A 22403-nucleotide genomic window follows, 5' to 3' on the forward strand; every position below is an offset into this window, starting at 1 on the left:
ATTGTGCTACATGAACTAGATATAGATTAACCCATAATTTAGGAACACTGAAGTCTTCCGACTTGTTTCCACCGAGAAGAACGACCAGACGGACCGTGGTTCACGAGTTGAGGGTCAAATGTTTTGACGATGTGCTGGTAGATTCATAGAAATGTCAGGTTTCTCCAGATCTGCCCAGGTAACCGAACAGATTATACATTGCATTTTCAGATTTGTACCTTACAATTCAAACGCTATTTGAGTTAAGATTCATTTAAGGCTTACATATACCGTTAGCTAACAACCACGGTGTGTGTGTGTGTGTGTGTGTGTGTGTGTGTGTGTGTGTGTGTGATATTGTTGTGGCTAGTATTGTAACAGTCAACGTTAGTTAGGAGCTAATGTAACAAGTCGATTGTCACGTTTGTATAAACCAACGCTATTTTTTTCTCAATAATGTCAGATTAATGTCAGCCTCGGTAAACTTTTATACATCGCCATCAGCGTTCTAAATAAATTAAACTACATTGTAGCTTTTGTATCATATTATCTATGCGGAACGAACGTCACAGAATATAAAATGTATCTATTGGGGTCTGGTGCGTTCTTTTTTTTTTAGGAAAACTTAAGACATTTAAACTGAGCAGGTGGATAGTGATGATTTGTCTGAAGCAGATCATAATATAATCAAAGTAGAAACAGATTATTCAGAACAGTTTAAGCGTCACTGGAATTACTTTGACAGACTGTTACCTCGTTTTAAAAACACGGTGGCCATGTTTAATATTAACATCTGATATTGTATAAATAAATATGAGAGAAAATAAGGATAAGCATAATAGGTCCCCTTTAACATCACATCAAGTTATGCTAGTTTGACGCTTAATTTTTTTATATGTTGTGCCTACTTATGTATAACAGATGTGTCCACCAGAGAGATGTTGTGTCAGTTTAACTTTAACTTTGGGAGTTGTAATCAGTCAATTTGTGTCTTCCTTTTTAAATGAACCTGGAAATAAGTGTATGCAACTCAGAGCATATTGTTGTGCATATTTCTCGGGGAGAGCTTGACATCAAAACAAGAGTCTTTGGAGAATGTTCATTTTTAAAATTTAATTTGAGGGAACCTCATGAAAGTGTTGAAGTTACGGCTGTATCTGATTTTATTTTATTTGCCAATGTGGAAACTTCTTTAATATCAATACATTTAAGTAGTTTAGTGTCGTCTGGTCACATTTAAAATAAAAGTTATCTCGCCGTTGTTTTGGTGGAGCATAATTTAATGTTAAAATGTAGGAATAATATCAAACCATGGCAGGACTCTACAAATGTAACTGTTTCTTTTTTATTAATATGTTTTAGTCATTCGATGATCAAACTTTCTGCCCTTCATAGTATGTATAGTGCCTTGTAAGACACTTCTAAGCACAATCCTTCATAATATTTCACCTTGTTTACTTCTTTGTAATCTTTGAATGTAGGCTAGAACCAATTCAACTGATATGAATGTGACATGATTTTTACAAGAGGAAACGGCTGGCCATGACAAAATATAAAATCAATAAGAATATTATTTTGCATTCAGTACCAATTTGTTGTATTGAATGTTGTCATGTTTACAAACCAAACTGTGCTTGTGTGTCACTCTTTATTTGTGTTGCATTTTGTAGAGAGTCATACAAGAAATGTGTCACGGCATTAATATCTCAAAATATCTGTCTGAGCTGAAGCAGTTTCTGATCAAGGTTGCACTAACTTGGAAATGAGAAAATTCCCCACCTCTATGGTTTCATCTTGCACAACAAACATGGGATGGTCGCATGCCTCTTTATTGAACCCATTCTTTTGTCTTATTCTTCTTTTAGCAATGGGCGACTTTCGCCCGTTCCTGGTTCCTGATCGATGCCAGACTGCAGCCTCCTGGGAAGATCGGGACCATGTGTTCTGTGAGATTACAAGGGAAACACAAGCCTATCTACCACGCACTGAGTGAGTAGAAGTCCGATTTGTTAAAGAGCACGCATATGTACAGTTATGAGTAGCTGTTTAACGTAAGCATAACCCTTACGCTATGTGTAAACTATGAATGTAAGCACCCTTAGTTTAAGGTTGTTGTGGAATGGAACGGCCACACGGTGGCAGTAGAGGATACACGTTACAAATATGTTGCTAATCATAAAGTGACATTCTCAGAATACTCTTTGGTGGTCGAGATAACTAACTACTATTGTTAGGGTTCTCATCAGCATACCAGCCTGCTCTGTACCTGTCTCTCCCTCGGTTGAATTGAGTCAAGTATTTATTTTCACAATAATCCTGGAAATTTATATTTTCTGAACATCTTTGCAGGTGACTGTGGCGACCATGTTGTACTTATAAACACGAAACACATAGCTTTTTCTGGAAACAAATGGGAGCAGAAAGTCTACTCCTCACACACAGGGTAAGTGTATACTTTTATACAAACATATGACACTTCCCTTTACCCATCTCTTTTTCTTGTGTTTCCAATTTTACTTTGTTCTTCAATGCCTACGACCCTCTCAGAAAATCACGTCATGTCTCAGTAATCTCATGTCACATAAACTCATTCTCTATATCAGCGGTCCCCAACCTTGTTTCCAAAGACCGGTTTTGTGTAAGACAATATTTTATACCCTGCTTCACAAAGATAGGACGTTGGAAATGGAAGCAGCATGTTCAGTGCTTTGTTGACAATCAGGATATTCTGCCTTGATTTAAATCCAGAACACCGTCAGAATTGTTGTCTGAACTGTTAACGCCACCGTCAGTCACTCATTTCTGCTAGCTTGTGGGTTTCCTTTTTGGGGTATTGTATCACGTGACCTCTTAACGTCTGTCAAAATAAAACATCTTTCCAATACAATTTTTTTTCATTCATTCGCTCTGTGCCCTGTACCAAGGAACTACCGGGCCGCGGTCCTGGTGGCCTATGTGTTTTTTTGTTTTGTTTTAAAGAGAGAAAAATACAAAAAACATTGTTAGATTTAAAAACAAAATTGAATTAAATATATTCACCAATTGTCTTTAAAAGAATATATTATGGTATATGTATATGTCATTTAATATATCTAAACCAGAGAAGTGTTGGGGATGTTAAAGCGCAGTGGTCTCATATATCATCTGATACATTTTCTCTGAAGGTATCCAGGGGGATTCAAACAGGTCACAGCTGCCCAGCTCCACCACAAAGACCCCAAAGCCGTAAGTGATTCATCAATAGTCTCCATTTTGTATTATTATTATTTAGAGAACATACTCAAATCTCAGCTCTACCACTGCCACATTTCGTACACCACAGGTTTTTAATATTCTCTATCGATGATTTACCCCAGATTATTTAAGATTAGTGACATTACATTACATGTCATTAAGCAGACGCTTTTATCCAAAGCAACTTACAATAAGTGCATTCAACCTAGAGTACAAACTAAGAACAACAAGAAGACAGAAAGTAACATTTCCTCAACATAGTCGAACTACAAAAGTACCACAATAAGAGCCATTTAAGAGCCACGGAAGTGCAAATCTGTGTTTTAATCCAGATATAGTCGGAAAAGGTGTGTTTTCAGTTTGTGAAAAAAGTGACGTTTCTTTATCTGCCACATCTTGTGAAGAGCAGGTGTTTCGTGGTTCGACATTTATCCCTTTATATGTGCAGCTCATGCATATTAATGTGAATGTGAACAGGGATTAAACATCAGTGAATTTAAACTGCTGGTGGTTGGTGCATTCTCAAACTCGGTACAAGAATGTCAGTTCAAGGATAACTCCTGTGGCTTTGTCCCTGTTGCATATTCATGGTTCCAGGGTTAGGGACTCTTCATTGGGTTACGCACACAGCGCTAATTACATTCAGCACTTGATGTGACCTACATACTGCAGATGAAAAACCACCAACCGTTGGCGTCTGCCTTTTTAAAACATGGAGTCTTTGTCACAAGAGGGAGAAACAACAACTCTTGAGCCTAAAGGATAAATCTGGTTAATGTGGTATTTTGGGGGTTATTGTTAACAAATCACATGATGGTCCCTTAAGGAGTACAATGTGTGTGGTCAAAGCCTGATAATAGCCCATGCCTCAGTGCCATAGGGCTCTACTAAATCTCATACTATCAGTGGGTTATCTGTTCCTTCATTACGATGCACATGGACACTAGTTTACTTTACGTTGATTCACCGTCCGTCCACTGGTTCTAATGGTTTCTCTATTGTATTTTGGATTATTGCGATAAAATAAGCTCTGTGACAAAGACACGTTTATGACACTTGCATCTTTTGTTGATCTTCGCAAATGAACACCACTTACATGAATGCAATCGGCAGAAATATAAAGCAAATGTTAGGCTCTAAACAAACTGGTCACACTGAGAGAATGGACTAGTTGGCCTGATGACACTCCGAAGGTCAAACACGTTGGTAACATTGCCAGATGTATGTAACTCTCACCATGTTCCTTTAAAATAAAGTTGTGTTTTTTCAGCCTGGGTGCAATTCAGTAAAATATATATGTTTTATATTTGAAGCTGTTCCTGTGGCTCATATCCACAATTACTAGCATTATGTTTCTGTTTTTTTCACAGATACAATATGGAGTTTTTATAAAGGGGGGGGACCATGATCCCATTAATTCATCACATAAATTGTGCCCGAGTTCTATTTGAATATCACTATCGTCATATTTGTGCATTGTTGCATCAGGCTTGTCTATGGCTTCATTTATACATTGGATTGACCCTTCCTTGCTCAATCTGTATTAATACAACATGCATAAAGCCTATTCAGACTAATCAGAGGCACACAGGTGTAACCTGAATACTGAGCTCCACAGGTCAGGAGTGATTGGATGGTGCACAAACATAACAGGGCTGATCAAAATCACGTAGCATGTCAACTGCAACAGCAGAAAGAGAGCCATACAAGAACGGGTCGGACACTTTTGTCGGTGAATAAAAGTCCAGTGTTGTGTGGGACCAAACGTGTGACTGGCATTCACTGGTTTCCAATTAGTAGTTTGCAAAAGCGTGAGAGGAATCTACTCTGCTGATGCAGGTTTTTGGTTGAGCCAGTGAGCACAGAGACGTGTGTCCGAGCGGAGGCTTAGTTCACATGAAGATTGGAGGCTTGGTGAGGGAAGAAGGAGAAACAGAATTGGACAGACGGGTGATTTGTCAGCACGGCCTCTGGCCATCCGCTCTCTCCAATGTTCCAGTCCAACGTCTCAGTCCAGGAACTCTCTCCAAGTCAAATTCACCAATTGAGAGACTTAGTTTTGGAAGCAAATGTGAGAAAACATGTGAAACAAGTACGTACGGTTGCTATATAGACACTGCCTCTTTCCACAATTGTTTTAGAGGACAGCCCACGTTGATTTGAATGTCAACCTTTTCAATGTGCTTCTTCTCACCAGATTGTGAAGTTAGTGGTTTACGGCATGCTGCCAAAGAATCTGCACCGCCGCACCATGATGCAGCGATTACACATCTTTCCTGATGACGTAAGTCCACTTTCTCCACATCCCTCCGAGCTGATGAGTCCTCGGGCACCTCACGAGGAGCGGGGCACTGAGATCGTTTTGCAGATACTGACACAAAAGAATGAACCAGATTGAATGATGCTTCATCCAGGTCCCCTTCATAATTATTATAAATGAGCAACTGCAGTATTTATACATTGTTGAATGTGATGATTGCCTTAGACAGACAAGTTTTAGCCCTTTTTCTTCACCGACATTGAGAGTGGGATTAAAGTGTGGCCCACTGCAGTGTCGGTCTCTTATATAAGTTAAAGCTGTTTTAGTCAATATGTTTTATATTCAATAGGTCAAATGTCTGTGTTTAGGTGAAAGGGGTCTGTGACAAACCCACAGAGAATGATCCCCCAGCTCCGTCTGTGTCAGTTGTTGTTGCAGTTTACTGTTTTGGTCCCTTTCACAGCGTTGTTCCGAGTGGCAGAGAGGAGCTATTTTTAGTTTAGAAACTCTCATTAAAGACCCCTGTACACTTCCTGATTAGCAATAAACGGCACAGACAGCGACGAGCAGGTGAACATCGTGAAGCATTTAGCAGCTAAAGAGACGGACTTTCCCCCCGGAAGTTGGGAGAGAAACAATAGACCAATAACGACAATAGTTGTGTGTGGTGGATGGCCGTTAAGTCCCAATGCAGCTCATGGTGCCCCCTGTGTGAGTAAGCCAGGTGTTTCCATGGAGTTCTGTCTCCTCGCCCACCTTGAGAGAAACTTGCATTGCGTCATTAATTCAGTGATCTGCAGCCACTTAGTAGCTTTCAACTGTGATTGTTTTTAAAGGATATTGGCGAGAACCACCCGCTTCACACCTCACAGCTTCTAAAATAAATTGAAAGACAAAAAGGACTTGAAAGGCCGTTAAGTGACCCGGGCGGCCGGCCCAAATATTAACTTGATGTAATTGGTTTCCGTGTGAGAGAACACCATCATTAATTCCCGGCATCGGAAGAAAATCTCTCCCGCCTCGTTTCCTTACTTTTCCCTTTACATTTCTTGTCCTACCACATTTTCTGTTTTTTAATTTATTGAATGTCCTTTCTGTCCACCCACCCCTCACCAGGAGCTGCCAGACGATATCCGTGCCAACCTGACGGAGGAGCTGCCACAGCCCCGAGAAATCCCCAAGAAACTCAGCGAGTACACGCAGGAGGAGATGGATGCCTTCCCCAGGCTGTGGACACCGTATGTTGAAACGCATAACTACACACACACACACACACACACACACACACACACACACACACACACACGCATGCATCCGGTTCCAATACAAGCTCATGCCAGCATACATGCAGGCGCCGTCTATAACGGCTGTGCACACAGAGGTGTCTCTACATATCAACTTTATTACAGAAGGGAGGCGAGGAATGCAGTATCTACCTCACCGTTGTCTCGTTATGTTCCTATAATGGCGCGTGTGCATTGCTAACCCCCAAATTTTACCTAAAACATAATTTTTTTTAATTGCCTGACACACTTTTAAAGGTGCCAATCCCATCATGTTTTCCTTTGCACTGTAATGAGAAACAAACGCAAAGACGCACACAATTCTATTTTTTAACTGATGTGGACCAGCCACCAGGGGGCGATGTTGATCTGAGTACCAGCCGGCCTTTGAGATTCAGAAGCTGTCATAAAGTAGCATTTGTTGACATCTTTTCATTATTTGGAATATTTCATTCTGAGATATATATTTTTCACAAAATAAATATTAGTACAGGTTTAAAAATCGGACAGCAGATGAAGCAGCGACCAACACAATGCTGCACTCGCCACTTTAGAGGAGAGCCATTATGTTCATGAGGGCAGGGGGAGGAGGTTGTAAACTATCTTAACGCCTTCTTCTGGTCAGATTGTATCTGCAGTGGGCAGTGCAGCTCATGTTACATCATTCAGCAATATCTTGATGGTCTTTCTACAAAATGTCCCCGTTAATGGATCTAGTTAAAATGCGTAGCCCCATTTTTGCGGACAGTTCAACTCAATAAACCATTAAGTGACGCGGGGAAATTTAAGATGCAACATTTTGTGCCTGGTGTTAATGGCGGCCAACAGAGAGCGGTCTGTGTGTGAGTTGACGCACAACAGAGAACAAAGACTGGCTGTTGGACGAGCAGCCGCTCGAGTCAACAGAATAGATTCTGAGAGGTTTACAACTTGCATGATACAGCTCCTGCGTGAATCCAGTCGTCTTCCACAGTTTCTTGTACCGAAATATATGGCTCTTTTTTTTTTTTACCAAGAATTGGCATTTTTATTTACTCTACATACATGTTTTTGTGGCGTTGCTGTTTTGTATGCCGATGGTTACAGACTGGAGTGTCCTGTGAGCGTATTCAAGTGAAGGCCGACGTGCTATTATCAAACACAATGTCACCAAACTCTCAGCTCGTGCATCTGCAGTTGTATTGTTCAACAGAAACTTCATCTCAAAGACTTCTGTATGTTTCCCGTGTCTCGACGTCGTGCTCAAGATTTTAATATAAATGGTAAAATGTCACAAACATCTGGGGAAAGTCGTCCGTTTCCCCACCACTCCCCGTTTGGACGTCCACGGTTTCTCTGCGGGGGTTGGGAGAGCATCTGTTTCTTTGGCATAATCATATTCATGGCTTTTTGAGTGAAGTATTTCGTGGCTCGAGATGAGACTGACATTATGCCCCCGGTTCGCTGATCATGATAATGTCCTAGTGTTCCATTTCTCTGGCTTCATCTAGAGGAGACATCTTTCTGACTGAGGGCGGTCTTTCTTCCACCTGCTCAGCACTCATGCGAATCAATCAATCAGTCCATCTATCCATCCGTTCAGCCATCCCTCTTACATCTTTTTATCCAGGTCACGGTTGGTCCTTGTTGTCATCCGCAGAAGCAGTGGCTCGACGCTTAAATCCACTGGTTGTTTTACATTTTAACTACTCTGTAGTAGTGACTGGTGAGAAGAAAAGAAAGTGGTACATAGAAAGAGATTTACACCTCATTTCATTTTTGAGTGTGTTCTACAATAACAATAACAGCCCTGCTACTGCTGCCAATACACGCCAGGAAGAACAAATACATATTTATATTTCAAGACTGAACAAGACTACAGCGAAACAGTCATGCAACTTTTCTGTTTTTTTGCATTGCCTATAATGTGACGCACAGGAAATGTTCATTGTTTAATGAATGCTTGGCTTGAAATTATCCTTATTATAAATTATTATTATTATTAATAGTACCCACAATTTCTAACAGACCTATAGTCACATCAAGTGGCGACTGTGGGTCAGTAGTTTGCAGGTCCGCCCATCAGCTGTTTGATCCCCGGCTCCGCGAGCCCTAGCCGATGTGTCCTTGTCGCTGTGTCTACGGTGTATGAATGTAAGTCGCTTTGGATAAAAGCGTCAGCTAAATGACATGTAGTGGAACAACGATGGAGGTTAACGGAGGTTTGTTAATGCTACTCAAAGTATTTAAAAACAAGAGCATGAATACAACACATTGTTCAAGAAATCACATCCCACTTACTCCTGAGAAAACACTTGTTTCCAAGAAATTAATATTCCCAATTAAATAAAAACTGGACAAGATCACAATGCTGTTGCGTTTTTCGAAAATTGTTTTATTCCAACGCTGTGATGCACAACATTTTGACGACATCTGTTGTATTGGGGCGACGGTAGAAATCACTCAACCTGAACCACTCGAACCAAATCTGCATGGCGAGTTACTGCAGGAGGTTTGAGATCATGTGTTCTTGTAACAATGGTGGACTGACCCTTTAAACCTCAAATGGTACTGCGCTTAATGCTGATATTGGTACTTCAAATACATTCAAAGAAAACAAAACCCACAGTGGTTTGAATAAATGAAGTGAAATCAGTTTTTTGATCGCAGCTGTGTGTGGATTCCCATGTGTGTGTGTGTGTGTGTGTGTGTGTGTGACCGACACAAACAAACAGTATTTTACTACATTACGTTCAGCACTGCTGTCAGAGTGTGTGTGATAAATGAGCCACTTCTTTTTGTTTACTGGTCCAATCTCCTCAGCCAATCAGTGCGTGGGCTCAGGCCCGTCTCCGTGTGATCACCAAGGTCAAGCTAATCCTGGTTTATTTAAGCGATGGGCCTCAGCCTAGTTAATATTCACTCGGTCCATCTTGTTCATTTCTCTGATCAAATGTGTGTGTGTGCATATATATATATGTGTGTGTTGAGGTCATTGAGGGCGATTCAATTGTTACCTTTTATTTAACACATATTTATTATTCTCTCAGAAAACCTTGGAGCAGAGGAACATATTATTACACACACACACACACACACTGCTCAGACCATAACCATACTGCTGAGGTTGATGGCAGAGCTTTTACAATTGATAAAATGTTTCTACTTTGTATCAAAACCAATACAGCATGTCCTGATAATATCTGCACGCTGCAATCTCTGCTCAAAATAAAAGGGGGAAATACACAGGATGCTGTGTCTGGTCTCATTTTGAAAAGAACCCCAACTCCCCGATAAGATGTGCATGGTTTCTCATCTGTCACTTTCTCTCCATGGTTTTCCTTATAATAATTGTTTTTGTTCCCTCCCCATACTAACGTGTTGTCATTTCTCCCCAGGCCTGAAGACTACAAGATGAAATGAAATCGAGGCTGCCCGACGGGAACAAAACTTTGGCTCATCCTCGATTTATATTTCTAGTTCTGGTACTTAAAATCAGAGGTCTTTTATGAGAGGGGCATTGAGATATTTTCTGTTTCAAGACACACAAAACAAGTTTTCTGTTCAGATGAACTCCACAAAAAATGAAATCCAGGAATCTGCACTGGCTTTTTTTTGTGTTGCTTTAAATCCCAAACTGGCATTAAAGCTGAACTGAACAGGAAAGCACGAGTCATAATCTATAGAGGCCGAAGTTATCAACTCAAACTCTTTGCTCCTCTATACACACACACACACACACACACACACACACTCCTCTGCCAGGATTACAATTGACAGGAGACCTGAAACAGTCCGAAACAGCTCAAGACTTCACCAAGGGGCTATTCTCTGATCATAGAGCCATGAAATGTTCCGATCTGGCCTATAAAATATGACATCTGGTCAGGTGGATCCTGCCATTGGTTTGACTGTGAACCTACAAACCAATCAACGCGATGGTCATGAAATCCTGAGCTTTTTGTCTAGTCTGTGTCTTAGAAATGTCCAGAGTTGTGAAAGTAAAAGTGTATTCTGTTTATGAAAGTTGTAAAATAGGCTAATAAACAATTTAATAAACCTGCTCTTGTCAAGTATTGTTTTTTTACATGCATGTTGTAAACCGTTAACCCTTTTTAATACCGTTAAACAAATGACCTGAAACACATTTTATAGTCTCAGTACAGATTTATTGGTTATAAAAGCAAACAAAATGTAAAATAAATAAGTTCATATTGTTCTAAGGGGCGTTGTGGCGAGACATATTCCTTTAGTAAATCTTTCGAAGCTTGACAGTTTTTAAATCTGAAATAGAGCAGGGTCAGCTCGGCTTAATATGAGTTACTTTAAGTGCTTGTTTTTCCAGACTGCAGTGCAGGAGGGTGAAGTTAACACGTGTGGTTCAGTCCTTATTGGTTTCACCGAGAGGCAGCTGGATGCAAGTCTCATTCCAGCAAGAGGTTAGAGGTCGACCACCGAGCCAACAGCTTCCACAGTGAGCGGGCAGACTTTGCATACAAAGCAACTGTAAACAAAACAAACGGGGGCAACAACACGAGATCAAAACATCACCGTTCTGTCTTCACAATTATTAAAACCCAGAACAGACTCGGTCCATCTTTGTATGAGGAAATATCGCAGCACGAGTGTGATGGTCGCTCGATTTTCTCTGAATAAAAATGATAGGTTAAAAAAAGTTACACATTTGATTGTTTCCACAGTGTTAATGTAAAGTGTTAAACTTGACAGAAATCTGATGTTTCGACAGTACATTTTTGGGGGATTAACTCCAGTAATGGTAGGAAGAGGCAAACGATACTTTACCAAGATATTCACTGAAAAAAAACATTTTAATAGTCCATGACACACAAATACAGACGGCATGGAATCGTGATTCATCATTATAAAAAGCAGCCTGTACAAATGTTGCCAGCTCAACGTCCTCCATTTGAATTGTACAATAATCTAGCATGTAACAAACAACCAAAACAAGACACGTGTGTCCAGTTGCATACTCGATGGTTTGGGCTCAAAGGACACATGCAGCGTCACACAGAGAGAAGGGAAAGTCCTGAAACCAGCTGTGAGATGGGAAAATAAACCAGGTCTTACCTTTTACATTACGACGCTAACATAGATCAGGCACTTTTCAGACCCCCCTTTCACAGAGATATTGTACACGAGTCCACAGAGCTATTTACATTGTTTCACCAGTTGGACAAAACCACTGGAAACACTGGGGACGGGGGACGGGGACGGGGGGGGGGCTCACCACAGTTTCAGATGGGGGACGATGTGTGCGTGTCAGTGTCTGATTTGTTTCCATGTCTGGATGTCAGTGTGTATGTCGTGTGGGGCTCAAGCACTTTAGGTGAGTCCATCCTTCCTCTCAGGTCCTCTCTCCTCAGTCACACGCGACGGGGAAACCGGCTGGCAATGCCTGGCGACCTCACCTCCGTGTCCTCAGAGTGGGCGGGGCTCGGGTGGTAACCACGGGGGTAGTACTGAGGGGGGTAACCGCGGTAATAGGGGTCCTGTTCTTCTTCTTCTCCTTCCTCCTCTTCCTCCTCCTCTTCTTGGCCCCCTTGGTCGTTGTTGTAAGCCACTGCAGCGGGGTTGTACGGCTGATTGTAGGGCTGGTAGCCGCCCTGAGGCAGCGGTTGGACTGAGGTGGTGGGAATATTCAGAGTCAGTTGGAGTGACTCACATAAAACCACCACGACTGGTAACATAGAGGGAAGGTGACATTGGGACGACGCCCACCTTGAATGCCGCACCTGTCACTTAAAGGCAATAACGAGGCACTGCGCTATTCAAATGTTACTAAACCAGTCAGATAGGAGCTGCAAAGGCAAATTTAGACTCCAAAAGCTTTGCATAATGATGGCTGAATTAAATTAAATTCAATTTTTGCCCCTCAAAAAAGATCCCATCTGGGTCACATGAGGTGTAAACCATTGTCCAATTTACAGTACATGAGATGCACGTATATAGTTGTTTAGTAATGAATGCATCCAATCAACATCAAAGGGATTCATCACAATGCAGCTGATCCATCAGGCTTTCAACAATTTGGAGAGATTTGATCTTGAGGCTGCAGCAGCGTTATGGGGTTTTGTTTGGTCTTGCGGGAAGGAAAGTTAATCCGTTTTCCTCTCATAGACTGTTAAATGTTATAGAAGCCAGATTAACGATTCAATTATAGCCATTTAACTGACGGTGGAATTGAATCTATTCATGATAAGGAATCACAGAGCATTGCATGCAAAAAGAGGGATAATCTGGTGTGAATAATACATTTACAAAAGATTTGCAGCACACCAAGATAAGAGGGAACAAAATCAACTAAAATAGGTTTTACCTTTAAATAGATGAATACACAGATGTGTTTTGTTAGATTAGTTGCCTTCAAAAAAAGATTCTGCAAAATTGAAGTGTTGATTGGAAAAAGGTTTCTGGAGAAACGACACGTATTAATTAACCACTGCTGCAGGGATTAGAGGTTAAACACCAGGGTCAGGAGTCATGATCCATTCCAAGAAAGAATAATGTATAAATGTCCCAGTTTTTAGTCACATGTGAAGGACACAGAGCGAAGAGTGGAGGGAGGTGAGGAGAGGAGGACGGTTGAAGAATGTTCCTCAGTAATCATTCCCATAGTCCTGTTGAACTTCAGTCAGGAAGAGAAAGAGACAGAGGGAGGGGAACACAGGAGGACAAAAAGATTTTACACCTTAAAACCCAACGACACCAAAGAGTTAAACCTCTGAATTCGCACTGACAAAACCTCCACAGCAGTTTGGAAGAAAATACACACACCATGAGAGGCTCTCATAAAACATTCATCTAGAATAAATATTAAGACATTCAAACAAAACTTTTGGAAAGAAGGAAAATGTGTCAAATCCTTATTTCTCTTTCTGTTCTTGAGAAAGTGTAAATATTGATTTTCAACACAGAGGTTCAGTTGTACAACCACAGAGAACAGAATACACCCGCAAACCCCGTGAGAGACCCCGTGAGACTGCTGTTGTGACATACATTTATCTTTGGTTTTAGTGTGACTTTTTAAATTACATTTCTTGTAACACAGTGTAGGATTTTTTTTAAATGTAACGAAAATATACGTTTGCATAGTATGACAAATTATATTCAGACTTTTTTTCATGTTGTTTCTATGACCTTTTGAATTAATGTTTAGATGACATTTCTTCAACATACTATACCTCCAAGATACTATAACATACTTTTGTATAGAACAAGCTATGCTCTGACCTTTTAGTGGTGCAATATTGGAGATTGGGAGCATTTGGATTGCCTCTCGATGGCTGTGAACGTGTCGACGGAGAGCAGGCGGCTCAAAGCCAACGCTGCTGACGTCAGTGGAAACCGTTTCCTGAGGGTTGATGCTTCAGCACAACGCTTCTCCCACATTGTATACTATACTATGTTGATTACATAGTATACTATACTTTGTTATGCTTTTTTTAATGTAGTATTATGTAATAAGACTTGCTTTAATTACTTTTTAAATTATATTTTTTCTGTAGTCATACTGTATAATTACTTTTTCATGACCTGTTTTTTGACATAATACATTTCTTTAAAAAAATGTATTTGATAGCTTATTATGACATTTTATTCGTCTTTTATCTTTTTATAATGCTTAAAAAATATTCATCACATTGTACTATGACTTTATTTCAACACACTTTTTTTAACAGAGAGGAATAGACTTTTTGACTTACTATTCAATGACTTATTGCAATGTATGTTTTTTTCCTCAATTATACTAGCACTATTTATCAAAATTTTGGCATCAATTTTTCCGTCTTCAACTTGTATGTTTTTTGACTTTTTATTTTACCTACCACGTGTTTTATGTCATATTAAACTAAGATTTTGTATGACTTTTTTGACTTTTGACTTTTTTTGAAAATACTTTTTTCAACATCCTATACTATGTTTTAAAAATAAAATACATTCCTTAATTTTAGAAAAATGTATTCCACTGAATTGTCCTTGGCCTTCAGCTTTAAATTCAGTTTATTGAGGTGTAGAAAACCATGATATTATATTGTTGTCATCTTCTAATTGGAGACATTTGTGTGCAAGGACTTTATCTGCTGTTATTGAAACCACTTGTTCCAGCTCTATTCCTCTCTCTGTTAACTTCATTGTTGGGCAGTGAATTACATGTTTTAGTATTCTGATCATATTGGGCTTATTATCTGTGCCGTCATTCTGGATGCGAGTGGGTGAGTTTGCTCAAAAGATTTCGTCGTGACGCTTCACATTCCCGCTTTTAATAATCGTCACGGTTTCTGAACATATGAGACACACACTGGTTTTAAACTGCTGTGTGGGAAGAATGAAGATAAGAGTCTGTCCATTCTTGGTTGAAGGCTCTGCTCTCGCTGTGCACATTCCACAAACGTTGACTTTTTATGATGGAAAAGCGATGAGGTGGTGTATATATATTAGAATCTAACATATATTCTTGTTAATATCCATGTCAATTCACACACCTGTGAGCAAGTATATAAACAAGAAATGTCTCCCTTAACTGATTATGTCTTATCACAACAAATAGCAAGTGCTGGGTAGATGTCAGCAATCAAGAAAATAATATTAATCATGGATTCAGGATTGTCATTCCAAACACGTCTGAAATATAAAGGATTTTTTTGGTAACTTTTTTTTACTACTTTTTTTATTGGCATAGTATATTTTATGATGTTTTTATGGCATACTCTTCTAGACTACTACACATATTTTGTTGTGACTTTTTATATCTCTTGACATCCAGTAATTAAGATATGAAGGGCTAACGGTATCGCACCCACAACTTTAAATTGAATATATATAAATATGAACTTTTTTAAATTTATTAATTGGGTAAGTAAAAATACAAGTAAAGTGACAAGGAGGACACAGTAACTCGTTGCAAGGTTAAGAATAATAGGCAAGATTCACATTTGACTGGAATCCATTTAAATGAAATAAATCTGGTTTGAAGGATGAAGTAATGTCTCATTCGTCAGCTACTTTTAGCAGATGATATTTCATCAAGACGAGTCGTCAGAAGCTGTTATGTGCAATACTCCTGCTGAGATGGCCCGAGACAATGGATCCATAAAGGTTGTCATCACTATGAATATTCAAAGTCCTCTGTGTGCGTGTGTGTCTGAATGTAACAGCATATTTAATTATATCTCAGTATAGATAGTTAGCTTGGGTCAGTGATTGATTTCCAAATCCATCAGTGTGGACATGAATGTACAAACTTCACAGAGGAACAACCATAGAATATAGATCATCCTCTGAGAGCTTTATGAGAACAATAACGATATCACAGCCGGCTGTCACTCTGAATCCTTTGTTCAGTGTGTTGTACTGGTGAAAGATCAGAAATTAAAGTGAATGCTTGGTTGCAAAAGAACACAAATAAAGTCTGAACAAAGAATATTTGCATATTTTGTGTTTTGACTGCTTTTGGAAAAATATTTAAAGCAACTTTTTCTTTTTTGTTGGCCCGAACCTGAACTACACAGTGTGCTTCTATGTACACTTATATGTCGTTTTCTATAGCGGTGGTTACTAGACCCTTTCTGTAAAGGCTCTCTTTAGAAATGTTATACAGGACAAGAATACCAATCACACATTTTTTCTCCATCATTATAATATAGCGATGTTGTGCTCATAGGTGTAAGTTATAATTGTATGAAAAATACTGCAATGTAACAAACAAATCACGACTCTATTATAGTGTTTTATAATTAATTCATGCCATGGAACTACACTGCTTATGAATGCTAAATCATGGGTGGTTAAAGTAAGGTGTTTACCTCCGACGTTGTACCCCAGACACGAGTTCTGGTCACAGTAGCCAGGCGGGCCGGCCGCTCCTGTACCGCCTGGATTCCCTGACCGCCCCGGTGTTCCCAGATTACCAGGCCGACCGGGGGGGCCCTGGCTGCCTGTCCGACCTTCACCTGGCAGGCCTGAGAGAGGAGGAAAAGCTTGTGTTAAAGATGGCCGATTACATTAAGCCAGTCATCAATAAACATGCATTAAAAGAACTCCGCCTGGTGAGAAGGCATGAAGAAGAGAGGGAAGGAAAATAAACTGAAAATGTGCCGGGCTACATCCCGTCACTATGATATCACCTCTTCAATCTTCTCTAAATCGCTCTCTCTGCCGCTCTGACAACGTGGCAGAAAAGACCTGATTGTCATTTCTGGATGACGGAGATAATAGTTAATGTCCTGGGGGCAGAAGCGGGAATAACACCGTTTTTAGCCAGAGGCTTCTGTCCTCTGTTTACACAAGAGAAAGTGCTCCATCAGGACTCACTTGAGCAGCCAGCTGAAATATAAAATCTATATTTTGAGGTGGGTTTCATTTGCCAAAAGCTAAAATTTTCATCCCACAAATATTCCACAAAAGCACTGGGAGGAGACGGAGATGGAGAACTTAGCCCCAAACATTTCTCTCAGGGAAGAGTTCCTTTCATATATTGAAGTTTGGGAGTCTTTTCGGCAATTATCGGATAATAGAAAAGTTTCCGGGGCGTTTTGTCAGCTGGTTCTGTGAGTATTGATTGTGCAACAGTAAACACTAAATCCCATCGCTGACATATTTTTATAACGCAAACCCCAAACTGCTCACAGGAAATCAATACAGCAAAATGATATTCACGCTCCGAGACGTCCGCTTGCTTTTCGCACACAGCGTCACGCAGATCCACAACACTTTGGGGATCCGTGCTGTGATATTGTTTCAATATTTTAAAACATTTGGCACAATGGGAACATTTCTCAGGTGGCAGCTCTACCTTGTTTGCAGTCCGAGAACATCACAAAGAAATGTTCAGAATAATGTATAATTATCTCATTTTGAAGCAGCTTCAGCGCCGACACATTATATTTGAGCACCAAGACGAGAACCAGTTGGTTCAGATTACTGATGCTCAGAACTATGTGGAGGTTTGTCCGTCTCTGACCTGGAGGTCCGGATTGTCCTCGAGGTCCCTGACTTCCAACTCCTGGACTTCCTCTCTCTCCCTTCTCTCCCAAAGGACCTGGCAACACAGTTAATACAGAAACACATTAAACTCCAAACACAACTTATTTTTGCCCTTTTAGGTGCACAACCAGCTCCATGGCCGTTTATTAAGGGGTCGGTCGCATTCAAGTACAGTTTTGAGGTACTTGAACTTTATTTTTACTCATACTAATTCATATTTCTTACACTATACATTTCAGAACCAAATACTGCACTTTTGCTCCAGTACATTTATCTGACAGCTATCGTTATAGATTTTTATAAAGCGATAACATAATTAATACCTAAAGAATAAAGCAGTGCTCCCAACCATTTTGGCTAATAATCCCTTTCGAGTATATTAGCAAATGTTTCCTCTCAACCTCTCACGTGGTTTCATTTAAATAATAGTTTGAGGCCCACGGATGTGAAATTATCCAATACAAAAATATAAAAAGAATACACAAATAAAAATAAATTGAAAGCAGAGAGTTGTTTTTTTCTTCTGGACCCCTCAGATTTATCCTATGACGCTCAACCCCTAATTTGGAAACTACTTGAATAGATTACCTAAGTGTATATAAAGATCAGCTACAATAGTGATATGTACACACGACTGCATTGGTATTAACAATCCAATCATGTGAATGTATCAAAGAGTCATTTTATTCAGGATGAGTACTTCTATTATATTTTTTTACTTAAGAAAAGCAATATTAAATCTGTTTCGATGACCTAATGGATGCATTCTAATAACAGTGAGCCATATAAAGTTGATGATCTGCAGATTTCATTGGATGCTGCTTTTATGACCCTCTTCATCAACGGCATCGGTAAAGTAAGCACAGTGGGGCTCAAGAACATTTTCTACAATACCGCAAATAAAATATATTCCCTGCACTGACGGCCTCGTCTCAGAATATTTTCTCTCAATGGTCATAAACTGACCCAGATAGTCTTTCTATATTCAGGACAATATTGTTCGTGGACTGAACGTAGTTTCATCTGTTCAACCACAGCTTTGTTCCTCATTCTGGAATTAGCCTTACATGGACCACCTGACCCAATAATAACGTGTCTACCTTTCTTAGGCCTGCAATACATCTTTTAGAGTTGTTGGCCTGCTCTGGTTTCACTGCAGCCTATAAAATAAGAAGGTATGTGTGTATGTGTGAGGTAACCACGCTCAACATTTCCTGACAGTTGTCCTCAGCTTTCCTAATCCTCCGTGTCTGCCGGCTCATTCTATGTGGGTCTCTCGTGTAGGTTGCATGTTTTAGTGCTGAAGACTAAGCCTCATAAAAGCTCTTTCTCCACTAAACGAGTAGCAGGGGGATGACCTCATGGATATCGGAGTAACTGCCTTCTGGCCTGGACCGAACCTTGCGGCGCTCTGACCCTGACGGAGTAACAGAGCAGGCAGCATCAAACAAGCAGACGAGTTGAAGCTCAAACTTTAGTGCTGCTCTTTTCACAATAAAAGAACCTGGTTATTGTTGAAAAGGATAACACACGATATTAACAGTAAATATATCACAAACACACATTGCCTAACCAGCTTGTTGTAAAGACACTTTTATTACAACACCAGAGCTTTAAACAGTCCCGTCTCAAATTCCTGCCTATGTTGCTGATTGAGAGGAAACCAACAATACATTGAGATGGAAGTGAAGATGACATTGAGACATCAGCTCCAACGCTGCTTGACCTCCACATCCTGCAAAGGTCACACGCTTTCCTGTTGGTTTGATTCAACTTGACAGAATTTGTTTTAAAATCTGCTGAAACACATTTTATTTTACAAAACAAATTTTTACATAAGCTCTCCATACATTGAACATGTTTGTACACGCCCTCCTCTCTCACCTCTCTCTCCCGGTCGTCCGTTCTGGCCGCTGCTGCCTGGGAAGCCCGGCCTGCCGGTTGGCCCTTGGTCTCCTTGAGATCCCGGGAGGCCTCTCCTACCTGCCTCTCCGGGTGGTCCCGGTACCGTTCGGACCGACACCGCTGACTGGACGGGGATCTGGTTCAGGATGGAGTTATAGCGAGACAAGTGGTCTGCAAGGAGATGGAGAACGGTACAGCAATTATTAAGATGAGCTTTATAGATTTTTTTTTAGCCAAACATTTTCAGCTGGGACATCTGACTGAATAACATATTTGTGTTATTGTGTGAATATCCCTGATGACTCACTCTGGATGAGCTGCTCACACACTTGCCGTGCGATGGCACGCACAGCAGCTTGGGATTGCACATCACCCTGAAGAACAAATATGGAGAGTTCATGGTCTGATATTATACAACCACACAGTCGACTTCTCAACTGGAGCAACCACAGAACACATAGACTAGTGATTCATATATTAGTGGATGGATGTTTCAACATGTGAAACCACCTTTATTTTACACTCAGGTGCCTCTTATATTTATATTGGCCAAAACAGAAAAGCTTTTAAAATATTTATTTAGGTACTTTGATTTTGTTGGAGACTTAACTCGATGTAGGAGGAGCCTTATTCTTAATATTACATTTAGCTTTATAGGGACCAGAAACTAGAGATGCTATGACGTTGAAAATGTAAAAAATTAAAAAATTAAACTGTTAAATTGCAACTGGTGTTTTTTTAATCCTAACCTCAAAGTTCACTTTACTTGTGCCAAAGACAACCCAACCCATGAAAACCGTTAATTGTCTTCTGTGGCTCTGGAGGAGTTTTCCTTGAATGAAAGGTGCTGTAAAGTTGCATGAGAGGAAGGGAAGTCTCCACAGCAATTTAAAGTAGAAGCATGTTAATGATAATTTGATTTGACAATACTTCTAGCTCCCAGATGTTACTCCTTCAGAATATGTTGATTTTTAGTTGCTTTAGTTTAATGGAGGTGAGACTTTTAATCGGCTATGAAGATTATAACCAGCTTCATTCAAGCTGAGAAACCCCACAAAATGCACAATAAAGAGGATGTCTTTTTTAAAGTCTTTCATGTTGAGTCGTCCAACAAAAATTGAGGTGCGAATGTCCCGAACAGTTCATAAAAAGAGGGCAGAATCCCCTCGGCGGTGATGGCCCGGCTGCTGTGTCAGCAGAAATACAAACCCTGCTCAGCTGCACATCTGAACCACGAACACTGATTTGATTTGCTCTAAGCGAGGTTGAGGGTGCTAAAAGAACAAGCGAGAAACAGTGAATGTGAATTGTGTTTCTTCCAAACAAGGGTGTGAAGTAGTAGTGAGTCATAGTCTGAGTTTTACTTCAGCAAAATAACAAAACGTCCACTTTATAATGGAGCTCTAAACAGTGGTTAAAGTGTGTGAGTGGAATAACTTACTCTTTCTCCCTTATCACCTTTGGTACCAGCAGGACCCTGAAACATAAAAGCACAAAAGGAGAATAATCATTTGGCTGGGATGTGTGCTCAGAAAGAGTCTCTCTCCCTCCTTTAATGTCCTCACACCAATACTCTCCATCCCTCTCCTTTTCTTTATGCCTCTTCATCTCACACACAAAAACCTTCTCTGATCTAACAGCTCGTATAAATAAATGCATTTAAATTTGTGTCCAGGATCTTTGTGTCCGAAAGACAACACACACACACACACACACACACATACACACCTGTGTGCCTACAAACAGAATGCAATTCTTTGGCTTGGATGGGATTATTTTCCACTCCTGCCAACACCGTACAACACACAGATGCATATATGATCATAACACACATGCACACACTCCTCTGTTGCTCTCCTGAAGGTTTCTTCCTTGTTTTCCCCGTGAAAGTTTTTTTTCTATTTTCTTGGGAGTTTTTCCTGAGTTTTTCGTGATCCGATGCGTACAGTTCGTAAAGCCTTCTGAGGCAAATTTGTAATTTATGATATTGGGCTATACAAAATAAACTGAATTTAATTGGATTGCCATGCACATAAAGCCAGTCAATCCATAGGACAGTGTAACGCATCCGGAGGCAAATAAAATAACTATTTCCAGGCCGAAGCGACCATGTGCAGATATGATACAACTCAGTATGATGTTGCTAAAGCTTTTGAATAAAAAACTGTTCATCATGGGGGGAAAGTGTCCTTGACCATCGACTGAATGGCTGTGTGTTGAGTGTGTTGATGGATAGAGAACCATGAGAAACTGTGTGTGCACTATATTTCAGATGATAGAAAGCCCGTGCCAACATTTGACACAGTCGCTGTATTGGATTGCAGGTCTCCACAATCAAAGTATTCTCCTGGAACTCCTGTGTGTGTCTGGATCTCCCGGACATATAAATGTCTGCTGTCTTATCAGCGGGTCATGGGAAAACCAAAACAAACAGAGTGGAAGCCAAAGTGTGGTCTGAGTGTGAAAAAGAGAAAGAGTAATATCTCTCATACCAATCTGATTTATTATACTATCAAAACAATCTTCCTATTGTTCTGTGTATATGGAGAATCTCTCCAAAGTAGTCGATGTATTTTCACTCAAAATGTTTTATGTTTATCCGCAGAGGGAAATTATTTTATGATGATTTTCCTCTTGCTCAGCTACTCAGTGTGGACTAATAAAACAAATAAAACAACCTCATGAAGATTGTTGCTTGTATGTGTTGTTTGTAAATGATAAACACAAGTTGGATTGCAACCAAGTCAAGCAATATC

General features: G+C 40.1%; 2 protein-coding genes across 5 annotated transcripts in view; one reads left to right on the forward strand and one right to left on the reverse strand.

Annotated features, from left to right (window-relative positions):
* Positions 1 to 71: 71 nt before the first annotated feature.
* mrpl13 (mitochondrial ribosomal protein L13) lies at positions 72 to 10798 on the forward strand. Its single transcript, XM_056444280.1, has 7 exons — positions 72 to 178; positions 1845 to 1968; positions 2329 to 2422; positions 3144 to 3204; positions 5411 to 5497; positions 6590 to 6711; positions 10134 to 10798. Exons 1-7 carry the CDS (start codon positions 152 to 154, stop codon positions 10156 to 10158), a joined length of 540 nt encoding a protein of 179 aa, XP_056300255.1. The 5' UTR covers positions 72 to 151; the 3' UTR covers positions 10159 to 10798.
* Positions 10799 to 11406: 608 nt separating this feature from the next.
* The window catches only part of col14a1a (collagen, type XIV, alpha 1a), an 87418-nt gene continuing 76421 nt past the window's right edge, over positions 11407 to 22403 (reverse strand). For 2 of the 4 annotated variants that reach the window (XM_056444270.1, XM_056444271.1), the window contains exons 25-30: positions 21089 to 21124; positions 19955 to 20021; positions 19627 to 19818; positions 17720 to 17797; positions 16563 to 16718; positions 11407 to 12379 (exon numbers count right to left, since the gene is read on the reverse strand). In XM_056444270.1, the coding sequence (XP_056300245.1) occupies positions 12123 to 12379; positions 16563 to 16718; positions 17720 to 17797; positions 19627 to 19818; positions 19955 to 20021; positions 21089 to 21124 (786 nt within the window). In that variant the 3' untranslated portion in view covers positions 11407 to 12122. Of the gene's footprint in view, positions 12380 to 13075; positions 13385 to 16562; positions 16719 to 17719; positions 17798 to 19626; positions 19819 to 19954; positions 20022 to 20044; positions 20922 to 21088; positions 21125 to 22403 lie in introns of those variants that run through there. The other 2 variants (XM_056444267.1, XM_056444268.1) reach the window with 2 other exon arrangements.

Source organism: Pseudoliparis swirei, chromosome 22 (genome assembly GCF_029220125.1).
Source record: "Pseudoliparis swirei isolate HS2019 ecotype Mariana Trench chromosome 22, NWPU_hadal_v1, whole genome shotgun sequence".
In the NCBI taxonomy this organism is placed as follows: domain Eukaryota; kingdom Metazoa; phylum Chordata; class Actinopteri; order Perciformes; family Liparidae; genus Pseudoliparis; species Pseudoliparis swirei.